Below are 22,673 nucleotides of genomic sequence, written 5' to 3'. Positions count from 1 at the left end.
TCCCTCGCCTGGGCAAGGTGGCACTATTTCCATCCATCCCAAGTTCTAATCCATCCAACAGGAGGATGGATTTGCATAGCCACCACCTACATCTCGTCACCTCCACCAGACATGCCTTAAGCAAGGTCATCCTAACCGCCTCAAGATCCAAAACCTTTCCCTTTAGCCATAGCTATTCCAAGATGATATGCTCAACCAATTCAAAGACTCCCAGCCTCAACAATCAAGGAGAGACCCATATCTTATTAGAAAATGATAGATATATAATTCTTTTTATCACTTTTTATAGAACTATATCTTATAATGTCATTTTATACAAATATCTTTATTTTAAAACATAATTGTATAAATGATGGTAAAAAAAGTTGTACATGTATTATTACTCTATCTCATTTTGTAAACCCAAGATGAGAAGAGTAAGGTTGAGTTTAGATGTTCAGATGATTTGAGTTGATATGTGAATAGTAATATTTTGTGAGTTCTCTTGAAATGTGTTTGAACATAAATATGTTAAGATATGTGCTTGAATGTATAAAATAAGCTGAAATTGAACTTTTTATGAGAAATTGAAAAAATAATAGGTCTCAATAATGATTGGTTTGAAATAGATTGATGTGATCATTCAAACACAATGAGATGGAGGAAGAGAGACTGAGAAGAAAATATGCCCAAGGCTGAATTCCAATATGTTCAATTTATCGCATTTCCTCTATTAATGATATATGTCGGATTTAGCTTAGGACAAGCTTGAGGAGTGAGATAGGAAGAAAATTTTGTGAATAGTAATAAGATAGTTTGTGAATAGTAATGAGATAGTTTGAATTACGTAGTTCAGATGTTGAATAAAATATTGTTATAATATAATTTTTTAAAATTATTTTTATTTTATGATTTGAAAAAATTGAATTGTTTATTATATTTTGTGTGAAAGTTTGATAAAGTTGTAATGATTATATGAGATGAGTTGATATTAGATAGTTTGGTTTTGTATAACCAAACCAATTGTGTTTTATGGAGTTTTGAGAAATGAGAGAGAAAAAGTTGGAAAAAATATATTATAAAGTTAAACTATTGTTAGAATATAGGTTTTTAATATTATTTTTGTTTGGAGATTTGAAAAAGTTGATTTTTTTTTAAAGTTTGGAAAATTTATAATTATTAGTTAGAAAAAGTTGTAATGATTAGTTTGAAAATATTTATATTTGAGTGATGTTTGAGAATAAGATGATGAGAGTAAAATTAACCAGGAAACCGGACTGGACCGGACCGGTTTATTATATTATATATTTTGTTAATTTTTTAATATTATATAAAATATATATATATAATATATAATTATATAAATTATAATTATATATAAAATAATGTTATTATAATTTATAACATAAAACTTTAATCTTAAACGTAAAAATTTATTTGATCATATGCTTTAAACATAAGATATATACATTAATAACATTTTATGGCATATTTTTTTTTAAAATTTTTTTATAGCATATCTCTTTTTCAGTTTTTGTTTTATAGCAGTTTTTTTATAGCAGATTTTTTTTTACATAACAGATTTTTTTTTTTTTTTTTATAAAACAGATTTTTGTAAATAGTAACATATTTTTAATAAAAAAAAAATTAAATCATTTTTTTTATAAACAGATTTTTTATGACAAATTTACATTTTATTAAAACTGAAAACTAGACCGAACCGATAAAATCGGAAGCACCAGGAGGGTAATTAGTGCGTAATCGATTTTTGAAAATACAAAATCAGTACATACTGATTTGTTCTTAAATTTTGTTCAAAACCGAACCGGACTGGACCAGTTACAACCCTAGAGGTGAGATGAGATAGAGTTTTGAGATTAAACTTTTTTCCAAACAAGCCTTAATAATATGATAACGAAAACTACATTAGCGTCACCAAAATGCTATTTCGAGGCGAAATATGTTCGTTTTTATAACTTTATTTACGCGTTAATAAAACCTTCGTCATGCCCCTCGCTTCCTGCTATGTTTGGCGAGTGGCAGAAGCACTTAATAAGGCGACATAACGCTACACTGTCTGCAGCTTCCAATTCTCAAGCAAACAAAAAAACCTAAAACCCAAACACAGTCCCTCGTCTGCTCAAAGAACCACACGCACAGAGTCGCAGTATTTTGTGGTCGTATCTAACAATGGAGGCCACGGAAAATGACCAAAGCGCCCTCGAAACCCCGCCGGATCCCGCCCCCACCCCCCCTCAACAACCTCTCTCGAAGAGCGCCCAGAAGAAGCTACTGAAGCAACAGAGGTTCGAGGCGAAGAAAGCGGAGAAGAAGGCCCTAACGAAGCAGCAAAAGAGGCAAGATTTGGAGCGGAGGCGAAAGGAGTGGGAGGAGACTTTGGCCAGCGTAACCGAAGAGGAGCGATCGAAGCTCATCGAGTCCCGCAGGAGCCTGAGGAAGGAGAGGATGGAGAAGAGGTCGGAGGAGAGAGGGAGGAAGATCGAGAGGCTCACTGGAGCCAGAGATTTGGGCCAGAAGATCGTCATAGACCTCGACTTCGCTCACCTCATGACCCCCACTGAGATTCACAGTCTCGTTCAACAGGTCTCTTTCCTAATTCCCAAGTTGCTCTCTTTTTCCCTTCTTTCTGTTACCTGTATTTTTTTTTCTTTGAATAGTGGATGATTCATATTTGTTGGGGGAACAGTTCAATATTTAGGCGAGTTGTTTTGATAATTTTATGCCCTCTGCCATTGATTGAATCTGCAGATTATGTATTGTTATGCGGTGAATGGAAGATGCTCTAGCCCTTGCCATCTCTGGTTAACGGGTTGCGAGGGAGAAATGGGAAGCCAATTGCAAAGACTCCCGGGGTTTGATAAGTGGATAATTGAGAAGGAAGATCGATCATATATGGAAGCATTAGAAGATCAAAAGGAACACTTGGTGTATCTCACGGCCGATGCAGAAACTGTTCTCGAGGAACTTGATCCCAAGAAGATATATATTGTTGGTGGGTTAGTGGACCGTAATCGGTGGAAAGGGATAACCATGAAGAAAGCAAAAGAGCAAGGAATCCAGACAGCGAAGCTCCCGATTGGGAGTTACTTGAAGATGTCAAGTTCCCAGGTATAGTTCTGTCTCTCTTGCTTGAATATGCCATGGATAGGACTACCCCTTGCATCATTTTCACGCCTGGGAGGTTAGGATGCAAGTGTTAAATGATTTTCTAGCCCCCAAGCTACCAAACCATAAGTGGGCAGGTTCTCAATCTGTAACTTTGCATATTCACAGCAAGCATTTCTTCCTTCAAATGGTTCTGGTTTCCATGAAGAGTTTGTGTATTCATTCTTTGAAAAAATCTGTGGTCCTTAGCTATTATGGGATTTGGAAATATATTTTGGAAAATTTCCAAGTACATGTGAAACTGCATATTGGCAGGAGTAATTCAAATTATAATGCCTCATTTTGTTACCTCTTATCATGTTGTATTCTTATTTTTATCAAAGCTGTTTGTGATAGTACTTAATTCAAATATTGAAATGCAATAATTCTTGGCTACAATCCGTGTGGGGTCTTATCTCCTGCCACCTCTATCATGAGGCTGATCGTTTTCCTCTATTTGATTGCAGGTCCTAACTGTGAACCAAGTGATAGAGATACTCCTCAAGTTTATGGAAACAAAGGATTGGAAAGTTTCTTTTTTTCAAGTGATTCCTCAAAGGAAAAGACCTGAAGCTGATTCAGAAGGATATCAGAAAGTAGAAGGGGAAGAAAAGGAAGAGAAAGATCAATTGGATTCAAAAAAGAAGTGTATTGAAGTCCCTTCCTAGTTCTTAATTTGAAATTTGAATTTGTTCTATATATTTCCCCAGGAAGAATTGGATTTGTAAAAGCGAAAATTCAAGCCGAGGTTCAAAATTTTCTGGTGCATGGCAAGTCTTCTCTGCATAATTTAATCACGAGCGCTACCAGGGCCTTGCTTATACCGGGCCCGATGCTAGCCCCCCTCTCACACCACCTTTCCTTCTTGTGGCATTATGGGTACACCAGCGCTCTTGCATCCATTGTCTGTGTGGCGCGGTGATCGTCGTGGGATGAGCTACCCATATCTGCAAAAGGAAATGCTTTGTACAGTTTTAGAGTGTACAATTCACGTGGAATTCTTTTGAAAAAAGTTGATAAATCTGAGATCCATATAAAAAAATTTACTTTCTACTAGTGTATCTCTTTTTTTTTTTCAAAAAGAGTGCGCTAAATTTATATACTTTTGAGACTATATTTAATACTACTCATCTACGAATGGTTTTTTCCTTTTGTACTTTTCAATTTACTCTTAGAATCTTTGATACCAAACCATGGGTATTAGTATAACTAATCCTTAGAAATTGCCTTGCCAGGGGAGGGTTTCCAAGAGCTTATGTGTGTGATTAAGCTTGTACTTAACTTACATTGTGAGACACTTGGATAACAACAGACAAACATGCGCCGCTCACGCACTCTATAGACACTACCCGATGGTACTCCATTTTCTTTTAGTTTGTAGAATTATGCCTATATATGGATTCAAGAAAGTCCAATTAAGCTCTAGGTTACTCCGTTTCAGACCCAATTACAAAGTAGCAAATCAATCGATCCCATACTCGATGTGCTATTCTAATTCCATACTCAATGTGATTATTGATCCTGATACCGAATGATATGAATCCTTTGGTAAGATCTCTCCCCTTGAAGGATGTCTAAGAATTCATATGCATGCTACGTGATTAAACTCGTTCCAAGTTCTGTGAGACACTAGACTCATAACGTACTTCTCTAAAATGATCAAATGGCGAGTCCTCATGGAGATTTTTTGAAGAATTTCATTGAAAATTAGCAACCTATCGTAGTTGGTGTGCTATATAGTGCTCCTAGGAAAATTTTAGTTCCCGTTTGAATAGTGAGATGTGATGAAATAGTTTTAGATGAAAGTTGAAAGTTGAATAAAATATTATTTTTTAATATTATTATTGTTTTGTGATTTGAAAAAGTTGAATTATTTATTATATTTAACGTAAAAATTTAAAAAAATTGTAATGATGAGATAGATGAGATAAAACTGTTTTTGTATCCAAACGGAATCTTAAGTTCTAAAAAGGAGTGGGCAGGTTGCGTTTGAGAATATTTTTATGAAACCATATTATTTTCATAAAAGCATTTTCGCTCCTTATTTAAAAATTGTGAAAATTGTTGTATTTGTATTATTTTTCTTAATTTGAGATTGGAGTTGAGATGTTTGATCGACTTGGAATGGCCTAGGTTCATTAAACAAGATACAGCATTCCCCTTCTGCCTGTCAAGATTCCGAAACATGGGATTCCAAAAGTGTCAGCTTATGAGATATTAAAAAATAAGAAGAGCACTTTGGCATACAACAGCAGCTCGGCTTCCATAGCATAGTGGTAGTGCGTTCGCTTCGTAAGCGAAAGGTCGCGAGTTCGATCCTCGCTGGGAGCTTTACTATTTTGCATCACCCGGTGATTTCATTCTACTCAATTTGTACGTCGCTAGTGCACATTTCGGCTTGTTTTACCTCGACTTTCAAGTCTTTTGCTGATTTCTGGATGTAGGTGGATGTATGATCATCAATTTGCCTATCTAATTCAGAGTAATCATACTTTTTATTCTGAATTTGCCTATATTATAATACTGGAAATGCAAAACTGAGCAGTACTAGAAGGCAGAAATATAGACTGAGATCATCATCAAAACTGCAAATTAAAGCATTAATCATGGCAGGGCCCTGATTATGCATTACACCAGCACCAGCACCAGCACCAGTACCACAACACACGCAAAAAACACCATGTTATTCCATTCCATGCATGAGATAATTCAGACAACTTAAAAGTCTCTTCTCTCTCTCTCTCTCTCTCCCCCCCATTTTCTTCATCCTTCCCACTAACTACGTTAGTGTTACATCTGAAAATTTGAGATCAGCACTAAGTTGTTAACCGCACGCAGTAGTACTACTCTCATTTATACTGGGGATGTGCTTCACCGTTCACCCCTGCTGCCTGCTGCTGGGAAGGGCCCGCATTAATGGTCGAATCCCTCAGATATCCACCCCCCATGTGATGATCTGCACCTCCAAAAAACCCATGTTGATGATGTCCACCGGCCATGTGAAACACCGGTGCAAATGTTGCAGCAACCCCGAGCGTGCCAAACTCGACGCCCCTCTTCCCCAGCGGTTCGCCTCTCATGGAGCCACGGTCGCCCTCCATCTCCCTGTAGCGGTGGAGGTACACAGTGAGGGGCTCGATGTAGTCGTCGAACCCCAGCTTGCTCATGGCCCAGAGCACGTCCTCGGCAGTGATGGTCTTGCGCTGCTCGCGTTGGCAACGCTCGTTGGCCTCGCCGGTGATGAAGCTGATGTACTCGGAGACGCACTCTTGGATGGTCTCCTTTGCATCGTCGGAGATCTTGGCATGAGGCGGGAGGATCTTGCGCATGATCCTTATCACGTTGGCAATCGGCATGAACCTGTCTTGCTCCCTCACAGTGCATTCACTGTCATCAATGGTTGCATGATTGCTGATGTGGTTGGTCTCCGGCGCCGGCCGTATTTTGATATTTGTTAGCTTCCTCCCCGTAACAACTACAATTAACGTTTGATATCATGTTTTGAAATGTGATATTGATCATACACTCTATAATATTAAAAATGAATAATATTAAATACAGTTTTAACACGAATGTATGTATATTTTTTTATTATCTCTTTAGAAAATAGTAAAAGTTTGTCAATTTTTTTAAAAAGAGTAAATGTTTTATATTAAATAATGGGAATGAGAACTAAATACAATAACATTCCTTTTAAGAGTAATATTAGGTACAAAGTAACTTGCGCCATTCGTGAAAAGTGAATAATTTATAGAACAAAACGGAGTCGTTGCACTTTACTTGGCTAGCTAATAATGAACTCAACAAGATCAATTCAACCCAAAAAGATCTTTTATCATATCTATAAAAAGTATAAAAAATTCATTTTTTTCTTCATAAAATCTATTTTTTTTAAAAGACTTCTACAAAACTTGTATGTTTAAAATTTCTACTTGACTTTCCTTTTTTTAATTTACTTTTGTTTCTCTCTAATTTGGACAACATTTCAATGTGGTTATAAAGTGATGAGGGTCCCACTGATGGGGTTGCATATCATGTATGCATGGCAGGCACTTGTCTTCTGTGGGGTCATAGATTGCATGTATGAAGCATGCCACTTGTACAACCCCACTCCTGCATGTGTTTCAAATATTTTCTCTGCCGTTTTCCTGCCAACCAAACAGCACCCGAATGGTACTAGATCGATCGAGGTGAACAACATAAAAGAAAGAAAAGAGCAGGAGATTATAATCTGATCTCTGCATTATTCTAATAAAAAGCTAACATAACAGCCTAACAGTATTCAAACAGATCATAAACATATCTATCTAGTTTAAGCAGATTGATCAATGAGCATGCATATCTTCAGGACATTCATATTTGAATATAAAACCAGAAGATCATGTACCACAGAGACACAGAGAGAGAGAGAGAGAGAGAGAGAGAGAGAGAGAGTTGCATAAACTGAACATATAGAGAAACTCAATGCAGTTAAAATAATCTAAAGGAGAAAATATGCTAAAAGATCCAGGAACTGGTCTGCTCAGATCCTTCACTATCCTAGCTAGCTGATGGCTCAATCGGGCCTGAAAGTCCTTGCATTAAGAGGCTTTGGTGCATATACATCTTCTGAGATTGAAGCTACATTTGTATATAAAAAGGCGATAGATTTGCATGCAAAAAACAACATCACAGGGGATGATATCTTTGACATATCAAAAGCTTGTTTTGCTTCCTTTCAAGAATCAAAAGCAAGATTTCTTGGAGAAAAACCAAAGGGGAATTAACAAGGATATTAAAAAATAAAAAGCCACATTTAACATATAATTAATGAAATATTGCATGCGTGTATATATATATATATATATATATATATATATATATAGGTATATATTTCGAGACGTTGGTAGCTAGCTATAGTACACATTACCAGGGCTATTGGAGGGGATTTTGTGGTAGCCATTGAAGCCTGCTCCACGTTCCATTTCTGAAAATTTTCAAGTGAAAACTGATCTCTTTCTTCTCTGTCTCTGAAAAACAGATCAATGTTGAGAGAGAGAGAGAGAGAGAGAGAGGGAGAGTTGAGAGATGAATTAAGCAGTAATATGAAGATATATAGTGCCAAAAAGCGGACACCAGATGGCAGTTTGCGACGTGAACGAGGAACCCATTGGCATTAGCTTTACCGGTCAAATACAAGTTGGACAGCACTCGGACCCCCTCAAGTTGGACCCCACGTAGCTATCTAGCTTGCTGCCCTGAGCTTACGGTAAGAGTGGGCCTAGCCAGCTAGCTTTGAGGCTGCATCCACCTTCCAAGGAAACCATGGGCTCAATCAACAACTGGGATGCGACCATTGTAGGCAGCTTGTGTCTTCTAGCCTCGAAAAACTTTCTTAGCTCCAACTTTGTTACGCAAGAAATGATTGGTCTACTAATTATTTTATTAGAGTAAACTTATAAATTAATATAGTTTAATATATTAAATCATATCAATCCATATATTAATTACTTTTATAAGATCTCTGTCTCATCTTTTTACACTCTTAGACAGGGATTGTTACAATTTATAATAGCATATTAATATTTAGTTAAACATAGTTGATTAAATATAACAATCTTGGAGAGAATTGATCAACTAGGATCTCCACCCAAGCTTTAATGAAAATATAATCATAGAATGATTGGAATTTCTCACATCCCAGATGGGTATGAATCTCCATTTATATTTGTTATCCGAAATATATATGTGCCTTTTACGTACCAGGTTTGCTAAATGGATTCAATTAAATGTTGATTTTATTATTGGGATAATATTAAATGCTATAAGGCTGCCTATCTATCTCCAAAACGACGGCTATGTTTGGTTGTTAAAGTGATCGATCTCAACAAATTAAACACTACTATTTATATATCAATTCAAATCATCTGAAATCACCTCAACATTCAAACGCAACTTAATTGAAACCTCTAAAGTTGTGTTTGGTTGTTGAATTAAACTCAACTCATCTCAAATCAATATTGATGGGACTCACTATTTTTTCAACTTTTTATAAAAAAGTTAAACCCATCTGATCAACCTACTTCATACATTTCATCATAAAATATTAAACTTATCATAATATAAAAAAATTAAATCCATCGATTGACAAAATAATACTATTCCAAGCTTTTGAAAACTTGAGCCCAATCGTAGAATATAGTAGTGGCCAAAGTCTTCAGCAGTCCGCGTGGAATATAATTTATTACTGGAAGAAAAATTCAAAGTCCCACCATTCGAATACCATAAAACGCTCTCAGCCATGGAATATTGGTCTCCCAAGAATATATATAAATGGTTTCAATACTAGTTAAGAGAGATGAAATTTTTCTTATATATAGATATATTTATATATATATATATATCAAATTAAGGGTAGATACTGATAATTATGTACAGACATTTTTCTATTTAATTCGTTACCTTAGAGACTTGATCATCACTACTATATATGGAAATTGGGAAATGAACAAATTGCATTATATGCACATATATACACTTAGCCAACCGAGGTGTCCTCTCCCAGTCGACACCATGCAAAGCTATTTATATATATATATGCCTTAGTACTATACCTACTGATCATGTCATGTTAATTTACACACATAAACATAGGGTTTTTAATTCAAATTAACATATTACTAGAATATTCTCTCCTAATTAGTACCCCTTCTAATTGTTTCCTTTTAATGAAGTTTATTGTATTTTTGTCATCGAGATTTTTTTTATATATAAATATATTTATGTAATTCTATATATATATATATATTTTTCAAAGCTTAATTAATCTGATCGATGTCATGTGTGGATATTAATTACCATGTTTAAATCACTAAAAAGAGGAAAAGTAGTAGTAGAATTATCAACCATTGCAAAATATAGTTCAAGAGAAGAAAACTACAAGAAAATTACTTATTTATGATTAATTATTTCTTGCGAAAATGATTATTTTCTGTTAAAATAAGTTTGTTTTCGTTACAAATAGTCATTATCGTCGTAAATAATATATAAAAAATGCTCACTTTCTGGTAAAGTGTATATATATACACACGCGCGTATGTATATATATATATATATATATATATATTATGTTCATCATGACGAGTCATGATCGTTAGAGTACTCATATATATGGAACACGCAATTCCCTCTTCTTTAAGATCTCGTCTTTTATGGGTAGAACACTACCTGCACATGGTGGTTTGATTCAATGACTTGACCATCTGAAATTTTCGAAGTTTGAGAGGAATAATAACAAACCGGTTTCTATTAATTTTTGGCATAAGATGGTAAAGCATTAATGGTAATTTCTCTTGAATATGTTTTTCATTTTGATATCTTTAATTTTGCAATCCATGTAATAGGAAATATTGCACCCACCTTTTTATACCTCGACACTCAAGTCATAGTTTCAAATCACTTAAATCACAAAACATACATGTTCCTTATGCACAATTACATTTATTCTTTTATCTTTTTATAAAAACATTTAGGCTTTATTTGTGTAACAAAGTATTCGCATATATTATCAGATATTTACTTTCCAAACATCATTCAAACATAAAACACTTTTAATTATAAATATTCAACTTTTTTATCTCATCATTACCTCATCATTATCCAAACACAAAGCTCGATATAACTTTTCCAAACTTCCAAACAAAATATAAAAAATAAATTTTCAAAATAAAAATAATATTACAAAATAATATTCAAACAATATTTTAATATTATAATATTTTTATTCAAAATTTTCTCTCATTTTCCAAAATCTAATAAAATATTTTAATTCAAATTATTTCATTATTATTCATAGATATTTTGAGATACCATAAATGTCCAAATGAGTCCTTATTCTTTATATGCGATATGCACTTAACTAGACCAAATCTTACATGCAAAAAATAAATATAAAGAAGGGGCACATTTTAAACCATAACAAAATGATAGAGAAACTCTATATTTTATCATTTTTATCATCACCTCCTTAACATCTTTTGATACAGTATCATAGGATACGTATATAGGGCTGAGCACCAACAGTTTCGGAGTCGGAGGGCCCAACCTTCGACTCCGACTCCGACTCCGACATGTAGAGAATCCGGCTCCGATCCGACTCCGACTTGTCGGATCGGAGTCAGATTTTTTGACTTTTTTTTAAAATTTTTTTGAACTTCATATTTGACCCACTTTAAAAAAAAATTGTGGTCTTTCAAATTTCAATTTTCTCAAAATTACAATCCAAACTTATTAAACTTTTGATTATAATAAAAAATACAACTAAATAAAACAAGTAACATACTAACATACATTCAAAAAATAAAAAGAAAGTCATATTTTTACATGTACTCCCATCGTCCATGATTCCATATCCACATCCAACTAATCACTACAATAAACAAAGGCACCGTATACGAAATGAAGATTAAAAAAAAAGCACCGTATAGTTACTATAGTATACTATTATAATTACTATGAATCTATTTTTAATTATATTATATATATGATATATATTATTATATATGAATATTAAAAAAAAAAGGCACCGTATATGAAATGAAGATTCAAAATATAGTATTACTATTTTATATATAATATAGTATTAATATATTATACTATTAGTCTATTACTATATCTTATAGTATAATTACTAATACTATAGTATCATACTATTAGTATGTTAGTGATTTAATATTATATATATTAAATCTCTAATCTCTTATATTTGATATATATATATTAATATATATAAATATTAGTAATACACTAATAGTATTAGTATATTAATATTAGTATTAGTTATACTAGTAGTGACATTAGTTATACTAATAGTTATATTAGTATTAGTTATTATTAATACTATATATTATACTAATAGTGATATTAATACTATATATAGTTATAATGATTAGTATAACTACATTAGTTTTAGTTATAATGATTTAACATAACTATATTAGTAGAAGTTATAGTGAATCAGTGATTTAGTGTAGGTATAATACTATAAGTTATAACTATAGTCTATAATAGTATTAGTATAAATATTAGTATTAGTTAAAGTGGATTACTAATAGTATTAGTATTAGACCATAAATCTAATTAATATACTAATGTATATTAGTATTACTAATATATTTATCAAAAGGAAAATGTTGAAAATTTATTAAGTCAAAAAATATAATTAATACAAGATATTGTTATATAAAATTTATATGAATAATACTTTAGTTATTATTCATTAGTATTATATGTTATTCTAAATTTATAGATTAGTGTTTATCCATTAGTATTACATGTTGATGTTATTATGCATCTTAGTGTTTATAGTGTATTATATATACATTAGTATTACATATTATTATATTTATACATTAGTAATTTAGTGTTACAACTTACATGTAACATGGTAGTAATATTATAAATTTGTAATAGTATGATATTTACATATAGTCATATACTAAACTATTATTATTTATTAGTCAATTTAGTCTATATATTATAGTATAAATATATTATTTAATTAGTATATTATTGAATTTAACTAACTATATAAGATATAGTTGTATAAAATTTAAATGATTAATATATAGAAAAACACATATTTTTTATAAAATATGTATAAAATCGGAGGCGGAGTCGGAGGACCAAGTCGGAGGCGGATCGGAGTGGAGTCGGTTCTTCAATGACTCCGACTCCGACTTCCAATAGGGAAAAAACTCCGACTCCGACAAGACTCCGACTCCGACTTCCAATAGGGAAAAAACTCCGACTCCGACTTGTCGGAGTCGGAGCGGACTCGGAGCGGAGCCGGAGCGGAGTCGGATTGTCGGATTTTTGCTCAGCCCTATACGTATATATGTGAAACATGATAAATAAGTTCTAATCACTTAATGACACATCTTGAGATGGTTGAAAGATGATGATAAAAGAGACGATGATCATCATTACTCAAAATGATATAGACAACCATTTTACATTTTACACAATTCTTTAATAAAATATTATTATTTTTGATGAGGTCAAATTTAAAAAATAATATTATTTTATTGCAGAGTTTTGTAAAAGTTGTAAAGCAGTAGTGTCTGTATCATTTAAAAAACCCGAGCATAATCGAACACTAATGCAATATTATTTTGCATTCTCTGCAGGCAATAACCTCAGCATTGCTAACCCAAAACAATTTAAGCCAGCATGCAAATCTAATTTCAGATCTCCTAGGGGCAACTCTTGCTTACAAAATTGACCACCCTCGGATCGGACAGGCACTGAACTCAGCAGCTACCAAGCCCAAATAAGTCTGACCAATTTAGAACTCCTTGAGCTAGCTTTATCAAATCCAATTTCGAATTGCCAAAAAGAACTAGAACTAAGTCATGTGGGGCCAAGAATTTAGAAGACAGGAGAAAGCATGAAATGAATACCGATTCCAGCCCAGCACTCGGATTACTTGGCTAACTGCAGGCTTCATCTGTTTCAGTTGAACAAAAAACACAGCATAAAATACTCTCCTTAGCCAGCCAAATAATCTTTTGAGTATATTTTATATATATAGGTTCAAAGCTGATACAATTAAAGCTCCATCCATTATAACAATTGGCCAAAAGGTTATCAAGGATTACGGATAATCATATAGAGGTCGAGCACCACAAATGTTCACTCATTTTCACTCTTAGCCTCAGTCTCACTGTCTGTGATTTTAACAAGCAATCCGGGATCCATTAGTCCATTACTATACAGCATGTTCAATTCATGAAAATAATGGCATGTCTTACCATTAGCAGAATGCTTTTTCCCACTTTCCATTGACCTTCGGAAGTACTTGTTGATGTTTTCCCATTTTTCCTTACATTTCTTTGCAGTCCGGTTATAGCCCATACCCCACATTCCCACAGAGATCTCCTCCCACATAGATCGTTTAGAGCCAGTAAGGCAAGACTTATGCTCCAAAGCAGCTCGAAGAGTTATCAGCGCTTGTACTTCAGCTTCTGGCCATCTTTTACTATTTGGGTCACATTTTATGTCGTGTTCCATACCAATTTCAGAACCGTCTTCTTCCTTGCATTGGGTGTTTACTGGCTGTGGAACTGGGATTTCCTGGCCTGAAAGATTCTGAATAAAGGAAATCAGGGCTAGGCCGCGAGACGTCTCTACGGCTCTCATTTCCTCCTCCCTTTTCATCCTTTCCATCTCCTGCTGCTTCCAAGCTTCTTCTCTGATTATTCTCTCCCTCTCCCTCTTCTCTATCATCTCTATCAACTGCTTATGCATCTGCTCTTGCTTCTCCATCACTTTATTCACCAAACTTTCCAAAAAAAGCTCAAGTTTTCTACTTGATTTTCCCTTTCTCTTCCGGTTCATTGGTTCTTTCATGTTTGCTGTGGAATCGTCATCTGAAGAAGAGCTGAAAGCAAAAAGAATAAGTTAGGTTCCAGAAGTGATTTGGGGTTCGGATTAAAGCAATGCCCTGAGATCCAACCCCTTGATAGACTTAAGAACAAGGAACGAACCTTAATTCAAATAGAAACACTTCCATATAACATTATTCTTAAGCCAATCATAGCCGCCAAAAATTTGTTTAGACAAGTGCCGCCAACAATATGTTATTCCGAATGAGTAATGCTAGGTACAAACCTAAAATAGACAAGTTTCATATAAGTCTTGTGTAAAAAAGTAGATCCCCCTAATAAAAAATTGTTTTCTTTTTTACACTTTTTATAGGTAGGATTTGCTTTTTTACAAAGATTTGTATGAAACTTATCTATTTGAGACTTGTAAAAATTATTTCTCTACTCCTAATATAGCATTTTATAAAAATATTGGAAAGTATATGAACAGAAAAGCCTACAAGATCCTACATCACCTGGCCTTACTACAAGACCCTTAAAGCATCTTTTCGATACCAAACATAAACAGTATACTACCATAATGCCAGTATCCCAAAAAGCTACCGACCAAATCTCATTCTCATCGCGACAAAATATTCTATTACACATGCAAAAGAAAAAAAATAAAGAAATTCATTAAACAGTACATGCACCATGGTTCAATAGGCCACATACGTTAACTCGTACTTGCAAAATCAGCATGATCGCATAACACAACTATATACAACAGGACAGCACGTTCCTACTTTCCAATTTCTAAAATTCTCACCACACACGTTCCATATAGAGTACAAGGCCTACAAAGAGATAAAACAGGTGGCTCTTTTTTTAATCCATGTGGGGGAAAAGCTGCACATTTAAAATTCTAAACATCATATTCCTTGCTAATGAAAAAATTAACGGCACTGGAAGTACCTCAAATTTCAGTTAAACGCATTAGAAACCAAAAAACAAAGGCAACAACTTTATCGTAATCAGTTTGGTAGAGAAGCCCTTATTAACCCATTCCATTAAAGACCTCTGACAATGTCAAAATAGTAGAGTTACTTCAAAAAATAACAAAGATCCAAATATATATTTATTTTTTTGATAGGTAGATGCATGGATTAAGTGGGAAAAAGCCAAAAACTCACCTTGAGGTTCCAGACTCAACGTCCTCATCCACACAGTTCGGACCCCACTCACCCCAACCAGTAACCGATCCGAACCGCTCCGAATCATCCGCCACCAAACCTTTCCCCATTTTGAAGGCCTCGCCGACTTCTACCTTCACCGGATGCCCAAAGCACTCCCCCGGCACTGCGGCAACGGGACCGTTTATAGACCCAAGCGCCACCGTCTCCTCCGGAGAGCACCTCCCTTGGGTTTCCTCCAGTTTCTCCGGAGACCGGAAGTTGAAGCACCTAATCGGGCGGAGCTTCTGCGGCGGCAGGTTTTGGAGGTGCGCTACCAGCTCGGGCGAGTGAACTGCTGCCGTCGAGTGATCGTAGATCAGGTCCATCGTATCGGGAAATGGAGTGACGTGGTCTGGGAAGGCCTCGTCGGGGTCCGGAACACCACGGTCGCCGGCGAAGGGCTCCATTTTTTAAGGTTTCCAAGGGTTTTGGTGAGAGAGTAAAAGAGAGTAAAATAGAGAGTAAAAGAGGGTAAAAAATATTTTCCCTAAGCCGTTCCGTACTTTCTAGTGACTGCGTGTAGGCAAGCGAGTGAAATCACGCGGATAGCCTTTTGTTGCAGATATTTACGGTGGTGTCCTTCGAGCTGACGTATCAGCATAGAAAAATTAACAAATTTACGATGTCTCATCCTCTCAATGTCAGCCAAGGCTGTACGCGAAACCTGCAAACCGACGGGATCGATCTAGCCAAAATAGATAATCAACCAGTCAGTCAGTGGTGAAATTTTAACAAAATCGACGTGGATTGATTCAGTTCCAATTTAAACTAGAAAAAATTGATGAGCTGGCCGACGTTAGCAACCTTTTGTTTTTTATATATATGACATTCCAAAACAACGTGAATGAATAGCGTCGTTTTGCTTCTTGAGTTAAAAAAAAAAAAAAATATTAAAGGGGAATGATGTTGTTTAAATAATACAAACGGTGTCGTTCCATCGTATGACTTATTCAAAAGGACGTGCCCTCTTCTTCTCTTCTCATTTGAGCTCTCAACCCTCATTTCATCCTTAATCTTTAATTTCAGCCTTCCACAACCTTTCTCTCCAACGGCTGTGGCATTGGCATCAGCAACGGCAGAGTGGTAGTGGCCCAACGTCCACGTCCTTTCTGCAAACGGTGCATCCCACTCCCATGGGCTCACTGGTCTTTTCAATTTTTACTCCAAAAAAATTTTTTTAGGTCTGATTTTCAGTTAATTGTTTAACTCCAGAGGGTGGTGTCATGATTTGTATTTTGTGGTATCCTATTTTATCTAGTGTTATTTCTATTTTTTTGATTCTGTTGGGGGATTAAATGGCTATTTCGAGATTTCTGGATATTTTTGAACTTGGTGGTAGGATTGCAACAACTGATTTCTAACAAACAGTCAAACCGACTGTGAATAGGTCGGCAACCGAAACAGACGATTTTACCCCTTACATAGTTAGTTTTCGATAGATTTTCTTCTCCAAAATACAATTTTTGGCCAATTTTGATTTTTGTACAGAACCAAATTGAGGGATCGGTTTTTCACCCCTAATGTCACCTACTTAAAATTTATTTTATTTATTAAATAAGCCTATTAGTCCATTCATAATATGAAATTATGACTGAGTATCAAACAATACAATTTTTAAAAGACTCGATTCAATATAATTATCATTCATGAATAAGGTCGTAGAAAACTCAATTTGACTTATAATCTCACTCACTTATATAGTTATGTTATATAAATTATGTATTATATGTATATAGTATTCATATATGTATGTATATATATATATATGTGTGTGTGTGTACTAGTTATGAAAATCTCGATTTTTACTCATTTAATTTATTATTTAATTTATTTATTTTTTAAATTAAGAGAATAAATTTAAAAAATTCTCTAATCTAGCTGAATTTTGATTAGACACTTGTCTTGATTAAAATTTGAGTGTCAAATCGAGTTCGAGTCATTATAAAAAAGAGAAATGCTACTTATCATCCTCATATCACATACAAATATGTGATTTATCATTTTATTTACACACATATTTACACATCAATATATGTGTGTTTCAATATAAGGACAAAAATGATAAATCACATGTTGATGTGTGGTATAGGAAATTATAAGCAAAATTTTTCTTACAAAAAAACCTACATTTTGCAACTTATTTATTTCTGACGTGGTATACTTTTGACGCAAAATTCAATTGTGGTCGATTTATTTAAGGCGACCACAACTGAGATGCTACGAGTTATTTTTTTCGGCAAAAATCATGTCGCTGCATAGAATTTTGACAAAAAAATCTTTTAGTGTGATTTTCTTGTATATTATGGCGATTTTGAGGCGACACAATAAAGGGTTAATAGTTAATTGTGTTGAAGCGACTTTTTATGCCACAAAAAATTTAGGAATAATATACTCCCTTCTTTTTCTTCTCCTCCAACCTAATAATCTAAATTCTGTCTAACATAAACATTTGTATCTCTCAATTGCACAAAGTGCCCACTGCCATCCCTTTCCATACAGCGTCGTCACCGCCTCGCCTAGCTGGTAAGTCTCCCTCTCTCCCTCTCTCTCTCTCATCACAGAAACAAAACTGGTCGATCAATCCTACATTCTTAACTCCATATGAGATTTTGTCTGCCCCACAAATGCGTTGCTGTAAAATTAAGGTATTTTGTCACTCATCTACTATGATTTAGCTCTGTCCCCACAACCCTCTCTCTCAATTTCTCTCACCCTACCCTTACCCCTATCATTATAATTTCTTTTGTATATTGTGCCATGTTTGGTTGGTGATGGGATTAGATGGATATTAAACTTTTTTTTTTTTAATAGCCAATGAATCATTCATTCCAATAATAAAAAGTCCTTATAAGATATTATTTCTATCAAGCCATACAGCTTGTGATACAAAAGAAGGACAAGGTCCCCACCACATATCAATATCCTCAACAATCCATACATTCCTTGCTAATTGATGCGCTGCCACATTGCCTAGCTTGCTGACATGTAAACTTTGAACCTGTTGAAAGCCCCTCAGCATGCGACAAATGTCTTGAATAAGAAAAGCAAAATCTGTTAAATACTCAGTTTGGAAGTTCAAAGCATTTACAAAAATCAAACAACTAGTTTCCACTATCAATTTTTGAACACCCCATTGAGTACAAAATTGTAATCCCCTTAACATTGCACTAACCTCAATAAACTCCAAAGAAGCAACTTCTTTTTCTACTTTACTGCAAGCGACAACCACACTACCTTGTTGATCTCTAAGAATAAGCTCAATTCCTGCCTTGTGATGATCAAAGGAAATTGCACCATCCACATTTAATTTCAGAAAATTAGATGGGGATGGTGACCAACAAATCACTTTTGTAACTTCCTTGCTAAAGCCATCAAAGACTTGAACCTGTTTATATGCATACTTCTTACTCCTGCGCCCCTCATCTTCATTCACAGAAATAAGCTTCCTCTTACGTCCATGAACAGTCTCTGAATCTTCAGGAGAAGCCTGCACTGTCCCTTTGTTGTTGCGTTGTTCATCTTCAATCTCCACATCACTGCCTTTCAAAATCGGTTTGGTAAATCTCGCTCGTGCTCGAAAGTGTGATTTAGGCTTCTTTTCATATGGGCTCGTGGAAAACACAGCTACAGCAGATGTCAAGTGGGCTGGGCCTAAGCCCATAACAGAATCCTTTGCAATCAGTACCTCAAACAGACTCCCTTCATCCTCATTCAAATCAGTACCTCAAACAGACTCCCTTCATCCTCATTCAAACACAATAAGTCCCCCACTTTAACGTAGCCATTGTGATTTCTTTTCCCAACCGTTGTTAGACTTGATTTCTTTTCCCAACCGTTGTTAACCAAGTTTATCGTCACCATCAATGGATAAGAGACTGCCCCTTTGATTTACCTAAGACTCTGAATTTGACTGCCTCTCCACATTCTCAGCACCCATTTTTTTTTTCCCCATCATGTGCACATTCTGATAATGAGCCGTTACCCTTGAAGGATGACTCTCAACTGTTCCAACATTTACGGGCTCTTCCATATAATGAATAACTACCGTCTGAGCGGGTTCAACCACGTAGGTGGCGGTGTCTCTCCATTCCGACACCGCCGCACCCCATCACCCCTAACCTCAAAACCTGCCTTCCACCCACGTCTAACAGATGAAACCCCTTCCCGAAGCCAAACTCTATATGGCATCTGCTCGACCTCATTAGTAATAGGATTAAAATCTAGACATTTACAATATGAATGACCTAATAAACAACATTGGTAGCAAAAATTTGGAAGCCTTTCATAAGCCAATCGAACCCAACAATAATTTTCATCCCCAACTTTCAGTTTTTTCCTTCGTTGAAGTGGTTTGGAAATGTCTAAGAGAACCCTTACTCTAATGAACTCACCCCACTCTACTTCCCCCTTATCCAAATCAACCTTCAAAAATTCTCTAATCGTACTGCCAATTAACTTGCCCACATAAGAATTGCGAGTTATCAGCAGAAGATCATAAATCCTCACCCAAAAAGGAGCATGAACAATTTTTAGCCCATTAATCTGCAACATGTCTTCAAACTTCTTCAGGAGCACCAACTGTTTGCCAAAAGTCCAAGGCCCCCTCTCGCATGACTTTTGCTTTATCCCTAACATCCTCAAACTCAACCAGACTGAAAATAGAATTCAGATAATGAATATTGACACCTTTCACTAGTCGCCACACTTTCTTCATTGTTTGTTTAAAAGTTTCATGATTATAGTGCTTCCTAGTTAGTAACTGCAGAATCAAATAGTTCTCCCCTCGAGAAAGGACTTCCTTAACCTGACTAATCTCCACCACCAGTTCTTCAGATTCTTTCTCAATAAGAGACAAATTAGCATACATCTTTTCTAAAGCATCAGCCATAGTTCCACTAGAACTCGTAGCAAGATGAGAGAAAGCCTCTACTCTGGATGTAGAGAGAGGAAAAAACTCAATATTTAAGTAGACTTTAAATGCATTAGGATGATTTGTAAAGTTACTAATCAAGAAGTTGATATTACTTCATGTATCCATGAGTTAGGCTCTTTGTTTTATTTTGTTCTTTGAAATTCTTTTGCATTTAAATTAGGATATGCAAAATTATTAGGTGATTGTTGATTTAAGCCAATTATATTCACATAGGTACAATCCTTTCACTATATCAGCATATTGCATGGGGCATAGTACATTAGAACCTATGGAATTTCGAAGTTTACATTCATAGATAGAATTTAGATGTTAGTGTTGGCTATAGTGCTAGAGTGTTAAATCCAATTGCACCCTTTTTAGTGTTTGGTTTGAACAAGGTGGATACTTAAAAACTCCCAAACGTTCAGCCTTGTCAATTTAAGAGATTTTATCATTTGAACACTATGAATAACTAAAGTTCGTTAAAACAACTTAAATTTGGCATAACTTCATCATGATCCCTTGGCAGACTAACAAATTGTCTTATATTTATGAAGAACCATATGCATGGTGGATGCCATCTATCTACCCTAATAATCCTACAACAAGGTTATAACGCCAACAAACATAGCTAGAGGCATGGAAAAACAAAAGAACATCCCCATCTTTTAATTTTCTCCTCTATCCATATCCTCAACCAAAAACATGTTTTGTGATAAAAAACCATAGAACCAATGTAGATTAATAAATCTTCTTCGAGTGGAATGGGCGTAACTCAAGTCATAAACTTATGTCTAATCGATGAAATTATGAAAATAGACTAGCACAAAGCATGAACTTTTTAGATGTCAACAAGTAGAGTGACTCTAATAGAATTGCCCGAACAAATTCCCCCCTCCTCGGTGTAGTAAGAAAAAGCAAGGAGCTGACAAATTAGTGGCACTTTCTATGCACATACACTTCAAGCAGTCTTTAACTAAGTAATCTTACTATTCACATTACAGAAGCTTTCTTGTTGTGGGTAGAGGTGAAGGCCTGTTGTGCATTTTATATAGCACCAGAAATCTAGCAATTATTGCATCCATTTTTCTCATGTATGATGAGGATATGGTGTAACTCTTATTGGTCACTATGTAATAATTAAATACCATTTCACAGATGAGAAAGATAAAAACAAATAAGAAGTCTACAAACATTATTTTTATTATCACTCCCCATATGATCATGCAATCTAATTTTCTTGTATAACAGTAACCAATGCATCTGGTTACTGTATAATTTGAAACCCCTAACCCTTGCTCTTCCTCATTTATCACCTTCAATTGTCAGTCCATATAAGATATATTTCCATTTTCTTGCCTATAGATCATTTTGAAACAAACTGGTCTTTGAAAAGAAACTATTCAAATTTTCTATATTTGTTGAGGAGTAGTTGGATATGCTTAATTACAGTTGTATGATACTATTAGTTTATTATAATGAATAAGGTAAGGTATTAACATGATGTTCTAGTGTTACATCTTTTGTATACATCTTAAATGTTACATCGGGTGTTACACATAAGAAGGAATGAATTTTCTAAAATCACCAAAATATTTATTCAACCAAGAAAAGGTTGTAGCCTATCGATGATGATCAAGCCGCACCTTTGCTTCCAACTTTTATTTTCCTATTCATATTTTTTGGTCCATTTATGAAGATTTGGAGCAAACAACAAAAGCTCCAAATAATAATTCTAAAACTTGTTTTCACATTAGAGATAGTTCTAGATGAGTTGTTAGTTGGTTCACTTTTGGGCATGACCTTGATCTATATTGTAGAAATTTCCAGCTGATCTCTCTATTTTCTGAATTTGGATTGAAATAAGTCAAAATATACAAAAAACGTATCCCACTTTGAGTAATAAATTTATTACCAATTAACTATGTACAAAGCTTATCACTATGTATATATATAACAGATCGGATTGTAAAGACATGGAAGAACACGTCTCAAATTAGAAAAGAACGAAGACTAAAAACTCATGCATAATTACGTTAC

The 22,673-nt window shown here is 34.7% G+C and overlaps 3 protein-coding genes and 1 non-coding gene across 5 annotated transcripts; 2 read left to right on the top strand and 2 right to left on the bottom strand.

Annotated features, from left to right (window-relative positions):
• Positions 1–2,007: 2,007 nt before the first annotated feature.
• On the top strand, positions 2,008–3,900 carry LOC121268491 (tRNA (guanine(9)-N1)-methyltransferase). Its single transcript, XM_041172801.1, has 3 exons — positions 2,008–2,583; positions 2,749–3,108; positions 3,612–3,900. The coding sequence occupies exons 1-3, from the start codon at positions 2,170–2,172 to the stop codon at positions 3,810–3,812; spliced, it is 975 nt and encodes a 324-aa protein (XP_041028735.1). The 5' UTR covers positions 2,008–2,169; the 3' UTR covers positions 3,813–3,900.
• A 1,503-nt stretch (positions 3,901–5,403) lies between these two features.
• Positions 5,404–5,475, top strand: TRNAT-CGU. Its single transcript has one exon. It is a non-coding gene; the product is annotated as a tRNA-Thr (tRNA).
• Positions 5,476–5,717: 242 nt separating this feature from the next.
• LOC121268477 (nuclear transcription factor Y subunit B-6) lies at positions 5,718–8,216 on the bottom strand. 2 transcript variants are annotated; one of them, XM_041172782.1, is made up of 2 exons: positions 8,054–8,216; positions 5,718–6,619 (listed from the first exon to the last, which is right to left on the bottom strand). In XM_041172782.1, exons 1-2 carry the CDS (start codon positions 8,106–8,108, stop codon positions 5,994–5,996), a joined length of 681 nt encoding a protein of 226 aa, XP_041028716.1. In that variant the 5' UTR covers positions 8,109–8,216; the 3' UTR covers positions 5,718–5,993. The 2 variants fall into 2 exon arrangements, with proteins under 2 accessions (XP_041028716.1, XP_041028717.1); XM_041172783.1 differs by having other exon boundaries at positions 5,718–6,613; positions 8,057–8,206.
• Positions 8,217–13,586: 5,370 nt separating this feature from the next.
• Positions 13,587–16,231, bottom strand: LOC121268476 (trihelix transcription factor GTL1). Its single transcript, XM_041172781.1, has 2 exons — positions 15,680–16,231; positions 13,587–14,563 (listed from the first exon to the last, which is right to left on the bottom strand). The coding sequence occupies exons 1-2, from the start codon at positions 16,126–16,128 to the stop codon at positions 13,816–13,818; spliced, it is 1,197 nt and encodes a 398-aa protein (XP_041028715.1). The 5' UTR covers positions 16,129–16,231; the 3' UTR covers positions 13,587–13,815.
• Between the last annotated feature and the right edge of the window lie 6,442 nt (positions 16,232–22,673).

The sequence above is a fragment of the Juglans microcarpa x Juglans regia genome, chromosome 5S (genome assembly GCF_004785595.1).
Source record: "Juglans microcarpa x Juglans regia isolate MS1-56 chromosome 5S, Jm3101_v1.0, whole genome shotgun sequence".
Taxonomy (NCBI): domain Eukaryota; kingdom Viridiplantae; phylum Streptophyta; class Magnoliopsida; order Fagales; family Juglandaceae; genus Juglans; species Juglans microcarpa x Juglans regia.
The sequence above is the reverse complement of the archived record's forward strand: the minus strand, read 5'-3'. Positions and strand labels throughout refer to the sequence as shown.

What these genes read in the sequence shown, in the direction of transcription:
- LOC121268476 (XM_041172781.1), bottom strand. Translation starts at nt 16,128, where the DNA reads ATGGAGCCCTTCGCCGGCGACCGTGGTGTTCCGGACCCCGACGAGGCC. An exon ending in GTTGAGTCTGGAACCTCAAG is followed by an intron (nt 14,564 to 15,679) that starts GTGAGTTTTTGG and finishes TTTTGCTTTCAG; the next exon opens with CTCTTCTTCAGATGACGATT.
- LOC121268477 (XM_041172782.1), bottom strand. Translation starts at nt 8,108, where the DNA reads ATGGAACGTGGAGCAGGCTTCAATGGCTACCACAAAATCCCCTCCAAT. An exon ending in AATCCCCTCCAATAGCCCTG is followed by an intron (nt 6,620 to 8,053) that starts GTAATGTGTACT and finishes CGTTAATTGTAG; the next exon opens with TTGTTACGGGGAGGAAGCTA.
- LOC121268491 (XM_041172801.1), top strand. Translation starts at nt 2,170, where the DNA reads ATGGAGGCCACGGAAAATGACCAAAGCGCCCTCGAAACCCCGCCGGAT. An exon ending in TTCACAGTCTCGTTCAACAG is followed by an intron (nt 2,584 to 2,748) that starts GTCTCTTTCCTA and finishes TTGAATCTGCAG; the next exon opens with ATTATGTATTGTTATGCGGT. An exon ending in TGAAGATGTCAAGTTCCCAG is followed by an intron (nt 3,109 to 3,611) that starts GTATAGTTCTGT and finishes ATTTGATTGCAG; the next exon opens with GTCCTAACTGTGAACCAAGT.